Source organism: Macrobrachium rosenbergii, chromosome 54 (assembly GCF_040412425.1).
Source record: "Macrobrachium rosenbergii isolate ZJJX-2024 chromosome 54, ASM4041242v1, whole genome shotgun sequence".
NCBI lineage: Eukaryota > Metazoa > Arthropoda > Malacostraca > Decapoda > Palaemonidae > Macrobrachium > Macrobrachium rosenbergii.
The window spans coordinates 21240103-21247602 of record NC_089794.1 but is presented as its reverse complement, the minus strand read 5'-3'; the positions used below and the strand labels follow the sequence as shown (position 1 = coordinate 21247602).

The following is a 7500-nucleotide window of genomic DNA, read 5'->3' as shown; positions in this document are numbered from 1 at the left end:
TTATTATTATTATTATTATTATTATTATTATTATTATTATTATTATTATTATTATTATTACCCTCACACATCAATTGTCTAGCAGTAGCAACATCTCAGTGTCTACCCTATCAAGTTCCTTGTTTGATGAGTTTTATTTGACACTGTGTACTCCGTACTTTATTTGAGTTTGGCGACGTGTCATATAGGATTTAGTTGACACCGAATATGTCGAATTTGACACCATACTATAGGATTCTTCTGGCGCCATATCTTCCACAGTTCATTGATTGAAATGACACCGTTTCTGCCACAAGGATTGGTGTTTTATTGAATAACACCTTATCCGCTTTATTTAATCAATTTGACCCCCTAAGAGGGTAGTGCCGTCAATGCTTAAGGTTCTTTGCAGTGTCCCTTCGGCCCCTAACTGCGACCTCTTTCATTCCTTTTACTGTGCCTCCATTCATATTATCTTTCTTCCATCGTACTTTCCACCTTCGTCTAACAGTTGTTTCATAGTGCAACTGCGAGGTTTTCCTCCTGTTACACCTTTCAAACCTTTTACTCCCAATTTCCCTTTCAGCGCTGAATGACCTCATATGTCCCAGCACTTGGCCCGAATTTTGTGCTCCAATTCCAATTAATCAATTTGACACCGTATCTGCCGAATTTAAAGACTCCATTCGACACCGCATCTGCCATACTTGTCGCCAAATCCCTTCTCTCGCTTCCAGCAGGCAGCCACTCCCTCCCCACTCTCACTTCCGAAGGGAACCGTCGCCCTCTGCCACTGCCCCACTTACCCACTGAGTACCCATGACCGCTCCGGAGTCCGCTGGTTTGCGACAACACACACACCACTCGGACCAACTTCGAACTGACCTTAGGGAAGACGACGGCGCGGCTTTTATACTCGGGGCTCAGTGTCCCTCCTTGCGGGATCCCGCCTTCCAGCTGGTGGTGGTGGTGGTGGGGTGGTGGTCCCTGGTCTCACCTTCCTCCCCCCACCCTGGTTCCTCCTCCAGATCATTTATTGACTCTTGTGAGTAAATATCTAGGTGCTTGGTACACGTGACTTCTTTCTGTTATTTTTTTTGGGGGGTAATCGTGTTACGTGCGTGACTTTTTCAGTGGCATCTCATCTAGAATGTTTTTTAAAAGTTTTTCTTTTCTCGCAGTCGCATTTCCCTCTCAAGGTCTTCTCGACAGAAGAAGAATGGTCTGAGAGGGGGACCATTTTTGCCTTTCTAGGAATGTCTACGAAACTGGTCTTTCCTCCTGGACTCTAAAATGGGCGTCTCGAATCGAACAATAGATATGACACCGAGAAATGAAAGGCGTAGCTCGTTTTGGCCAGCACGCCCGCTTTACAAAGGCGTGGTCTCTGTGTCAGTATTAAGGTGCTTTTTGACATTTGCGTCGGAGAGATGAAGGAGTCTCTGGGGTGCTGTACTGTCCTTCCTAATTTTTAAAAATTATATTCGTTCCTTACGGCTGTTGGCTTCTGAGACAGACAGAGAGACGCATTCGTGTATGCCACACCCTCGTAATGTCCGTTTCGTTATCGCGTCTCGTCGATTTCGTGATACGGATGTAATCGACGCGAAGGAGGAGTCATGTCGGAGATGTTATTTCGAGTTGTATCTCTGGTCGCATTCGGCCGTGACTTTATAAAGAGATAAAGTAGCCCTGATGGTCTGTGGGGAGGTGTTTTAGGTAGCCACATCTCTCTTTTTTTTTTCTTCTTCTTCTTCTTTTGTTTTCGAGTGAGCGGAGGGTTTCCCTTATAAAATGCTCACGGCGTTTGTTAATTACGGAGATAATATACTTTAAGTAAGCACAAGAAACGGAGGTATGGGAAGAGCGGGGGAGCCGTTTGAAAGGGAAAAACTGAATACTACTACTATAAAGGAAACACTGAATACTACTACTACTACAAGGAAGCTTTCGTTCCTTTTACTGTACCTCCTTTCATATTCTTTTTCTTCCTCCTTACTTTCCTCAACCCTCTCCTAACAATTGTTTCTTAGTGCAACTCAGAACTCTTCCTCCTGTTACACCTTTCAAACTTTCGTCCTCTCAATTTCCGTTTCAGCGCTGAATGGCCTCATAGGTCTCAGCGCTCGGCGTTTGGCCCGAATTTTATATTCCATCCATATAAGGGAGCCGTTTCAAAGTGAAATCCCTACTGTTACTACTATTACAGGGAAGACTTTCAAAGAGAAATATTGATTTCCATTTCTACAAGGGAGCCGTTGCAAAGGCAAATCCCGCCTACTCCTACTACTACTACTACTTGTTTCGTTTCACCGTCTCACTGTCCAGATTTCTGTTGACGTCGATGATTAAAACCAAGAACGCAGATTTACCTAAACGCCAAACAGGGGGTTAGGGGGGCGACCATTTTTAGCCGGTACCGACTTCTTTGGTCGTAGTAGAGGCGGGCGCATTTCTCCAGAAGGACGAAGGACGCGAGCGCGCGAGCACGCGCCCGAAAGCCACACGTCTGTCGGCCTTAACGATGGGAACTTTTGGCTTTTCGGCAATGCTGCTGTGAGATAGGTTAAAGCCAGTCGCTTAGCCGAGTGGTGATCTGGTTTTAGGAAATGGCTTCTCAACGCGAAGCTGTAAATTAGGGGGAATTATTTGGTAGTCCATTTTTTGGAATCCTGATTTGAAAATTATTGGTCAAGTGTTTTTTTTTTTTTTTTTTTTTAGGTGCGAGTCTTACTCATACGTTGGATGCTTTATAAGCATTGTGATTTAGGAAGAAAAAGGTTTGAAATTTCATAACTGGATTTCATGTTTGAGGAGCCCCGAATTATTTTAAAAATGAGGGGAAGATTTTAAATAAAAATATATATATATATATATATATATATATATATATATATATATATATATATACACACATACATACATATATATATACATTGTCCGGGTCCAGAGGTCCACACCAGGTTTCCATGTTCGCTTCAACTCCGTAACAGGAATTAGTCTATAGGCCTGCTTTTTCGTTCATGGCCGATGGCCAGGTAAAAAAAAAAAAAAATTGTTTTTGCCATCAAGAACCTTCTTGATTACAGTTTCTCCGTATGGGTTAGTGCCATCAGTGCACCTCACGCGGTGCACTGTAGGCATTACCTCAAGTTCTTTGCAGCGTCCCATCGGCCCTAACTAGTTGCAACCCCTTTCGTTTCTTTTACTGCACCTCCGTTCATAGTCTCTTTAATCTTACTTTCCACATTCTCCTAACAAGTGTTTCATGGTGCAACGGCTTTGAGGTTTTCCCCCCTGTTACGCCTTTCAAACCTCTTTACTGCGCTGAATGACCTCATAGGCCCCACCGCTTGGCGTTTGTCCTAAAGCCTACATTCTATTCTGTTCTAGATTACAGTTCCTCTTTAATTATAGAGTTATTGTTTGTGGTTTTAATTGGTATCTGGAGATCGATCCTCCGGACGGGAAGAAGACTTATTTTTATTTCATAAAAAATCTCTTCTGCCTGTTACCCGAGGCAGTACGTTGTTTATCTGGTCGTTAGTTGACTGTGGTGGGTGGCAACGATGGTGGGGAAGGGCGTGGGGCCGGCAACCTCATTCCAGAATTACATTTTATATATATATATATATATTATATATATATATATATATATATATATATATATATATATATATATATGTGTGTGTGTGTGTGTGTGTGTACATATGTATGTATGTGTAATACGTATATATATAATATATATATATATATATATATATATATATATATATATATATATATATATATATATATATATATATATATATATATATATATATATATATATATGTATAGGCTATGTATATATATATATATATATATATATATATATATACGAGTATATACTGTATATATATATATGTATATATTTTACACATATACACATACATATAAATATCTACATATATACATACATATGTATATATATACACATGTATTTATATATGTGTATATACTAAATAAGGATGGTTAAGATAGCATTTGTAATTGTTGTTCACTCTTGTTGTTAACGTGTGCACAAAATCATGTTATAAGTTTATGAAAATACAGGTTTTAATTTCCATATTTGATTAAGGAATAACGAAAGATAAACGAAGAGAATTGCAATAAATTAAAGATGAAAGTAGCAAACATAACATAATCAAGACAAACGAACATGACAATTATAAATTAATACACAAGTATAAAAATAAAAAAAAATAAAAAATTCGATTCGAAAAAAATCATGACTACAGATAATCATTGAACTCTCAAGCACCTGTAATATGCCAACAACTTTTTGAAAGGTAAAATTCAGTGTCATAATATCACCACCACTTGTCAAGAGGGCTCCTGAGGAGTCAAGAACTTCCATTGAATATTCCTCTTTTTCTTCCCTAACCTTAAGGACCGTCTGAGGGTTGTTCTGAATGCCAGTCTTATCTTAACCTTCAGGCCCCCTTTGGGAATTGGTGGCTTAACCAGGTACCGGATTCTGCGCGGCATTTTGAATTATGTTCGAAATTTGGAGTTGTATTCGAAATTTTGAGTTGTATTCGAAATTTGGAGTTGTATTCGAAATTTGGAGTTGTATTCGAAATTTGGAGTTGTATTCGAAATTTGGAGTTGTATTCGAAATTTTGAATTATATTCGAAATTTGGAGTGATATTAAAAGTTCTGAATATTTAACAATTTTAGTTATATTAGAAAATTTGAATTATTCGAAATTTTGAGTTATATTCGAAATTGGAGTTATATTGGAAATTTTGAATTACATAAAAAATTTTGAATTATATTAGAAAATTTTAATTACAATCAAAATTTTGAATTACATAAGACATTTTGAATTATATTCGAAAATTTTAATTACATTAGAATTTTGAATTATATTCGAAATTTTGAGTTACATTCGAAATTTTGAATTAAGTCCAAAATTTTGAATTACATTTGAAATTCTGAATTATATTCGCAATTTTGAATTCTGCACGAAGTTTTGAATTATATTCGAAAGTTTGGGGAATTTGGTTTATGAATCAATTGAATTTTACCTTGAAGTGACGAATGGTGGTACTTGAAATAGACTGCTTTAAGACTTGTTGTTGACCTGTATTGAAAATCTGCAGAAATCGGAGGCATATATCTCGAAGAGAGTCATCCATTATATTAATTTCCTTGGCTGCCTTTCTGTGTGTGTGTGTGTGCGTCCCTCCCCTCTCCCTTCCCCCTCCCCATCCCCATGGTATGAGTATGGTACGGATATGGGTATGGGTATTGAATGGGTACTGGTATTGAATGGATATGGGTATAGGAATGGGTATGGTACAGATATCGGTATGGGTATGATGCAGATATGGGTATGGGTATGATGCAGATATGGGTATGGGTATGGTGCAGATATGGGTATGGGTATGGTACGGATATGGGAACTAGCAAATGTGAGCAATAGCGAGCATCTGCTAGTTCAGTTATATTTTCAATATAGCAATAAATTCAGTTACTGACCGCTCATGAAAATGCAAAGGAATTTGAAGTTCGTGACTTGTAAGTTTGATAATAATCCTAATTAAATTTCTCTTTTCAAGTTTTCGAATTTACAGAAGCTTGAGGATATTGGCCAATTTACCTGTAATCACCTGCTTTAGACCTGCTGCTTACTGACCGTGAAAATCTCGTCCACCTTGTCTTAATTGACTGACTGATCAATTTATGAAATTTAGACTGTCCGGCGAAGCACTGGCCACTTTCGTCAATTCATATCGTAAGAGCTCTTGTAGGGTGCACTGTAAGCATTACTAAAGGTTCTTTGTAGGGTCCCTTCGGCCCCTAGCTGCAACCCCTTTCATTCCGTTTACTGTACCTCCATTCATATTCACTTTCTTCCATCTAGTTATCCACCCTCTCCAAACAATTATTTCATAGTGCAACTGCAAGATTTGCATCCTGTTACACCTTTCAAATCTTCTCACTGTCAATTTCCTTTCCAGCGCTGAATGACCTCACAGGTCCCAGTGCTTGGCCTTTGGCCTAAACTCTATATTACATTCCATTTCCATCGTAAGAGCGGGGATGGGTTAATTTGTGGAGTAAGATTGAGCCGTAGGAAAGCACGGGCTCTTTCTCACAAAGCAAAGGAATTATTAGGATTTTAGACATGTTTCTACGGGACGTGGAAGCGGACTTCTTCGGAGCAAGCTTTCGAAAGGTCGAGATATTCCGAGCAACATTCTTGACAGCCTTCACCAAACTCTCTTGATGTTGTTGTTGTTGTTGTTGTTGTTGTTCTTCTTCTTCTTCTTCTTCTTCTTCTTCTTCTTCTTCTTCTTCTTCTTCTCCTCCTCCTTCTTCTTCTCCTTCTTCTTCTCCTGTTAAAGATCTTTAACGTAGGGGGATAGTACCGTCAGTGAACCTCATGCAGTTTTCTTCTTCTTCTTCTTCCTCTGTTCGAGATCTTTAACGTAGGGGGGGGGAGGGTTAGTGCCGTCAGCTCACCTCATGCACCCCTTCTCATTCCTTTTACTGTACCCCCGTTCGTATTCCCTTTTCCACACTCTCCTAACAATTGATTCATAGTGCAACTACAAAAGATTTTCCTCCTGTAACACCTTTCAAACTTTTTTTACTGTCAGTTTCCGTTTCGGCGCTGAATGTCCTCACAGGTCCCAGCGCTTGGCATTTGGCCTAAATTCTATACTGTATTGCACTCTATTCTGTTCGGTTCGAGATCTTGAAAGTAACAACGACCATCTATCTGTCGAAGGTCAGAAAAAGGGGAAAAAAAGGTCTTTTGGGCATAAAGGTCGTTTGGCATTTTCCGAAGCTCCAGATCCCTATATACCCTTTGCCCTTCGAGTGCCCAAATGTTAACTAAAACACTGTCTTGGTGTTTTGTGTGTGTGTTTTTTTTTTTTTTGCTTGAGTTGTTGATTAATGGTACATAGAAATGCGTTTACTATATTTTCGTTAATCCGTTTTTATTTTCTCTCCTTTTTCTTCATTTTTTTTTTGTGTGGAAATTTGTGGTCTTTTAGTTAGAATTGTTTTATATTAATGTTTACACGTTCACAATAATAATAATAATAATAATAATAATAATAATAATAATAATAATAATAATTATGATTATGAGGGACATTGACACATTTCACTGATATATATACATATATGTATATACATATATATATATATATATATATATATATATATATATATATATATATATATATATATATATATATATATGTATGTATATATATACACACATACAGTATATACAGTATATACATACACATACATACACACACACATCTGTATATGTATAAATATATAGATGTGTGTGTGTGTGTGTCGGGTTTCATCAGTATCGTCATACACTTTCAAGAGTTAGAGCACGGGTTCGATTCCTTAATGAGCGCGGACGGTTGAAACCATTATGCCCCCCCCCCCGCTTTTTTTATACTGGGTCTTAACCAGGTGGAAAGAAAAGGACTTAAGGCTAG

At 38.1% G+C, this 7500-nt stretch overlaps 2 protein-coding genes across 2 annotated transcripts in view; one reads left to right on the top strand and one right to left on the bottom strand.

Annotated features, from left to right (window-relative positions):
- LOC136834840 (uncharacterized) overlaps nt 1-859 on the bottom strand; it is a 15678-nt gene extending 14819 nt beyond the window's left edge. The window contains exon 1 of the mRNA XM_067097618.1: nt 786-859. Coding sequence (XP_066953719.1) covers nt 786-800 — 15 coding nt within the window. The 5' untranslated portion in view covers nt 801-859. The remainder of the gene's footprint in view (nt 1-785) is intronic.
- LOC136834842 (cilia- and flagella-associated protein 161) overlaps nt 1-7500 on the top strand; it is a 128326-nt gene that overhangs the window by 20151 nt on the left and 100675 nt on the right. The gene's annotated exons all lie outside the window — the stretch shown is intronic.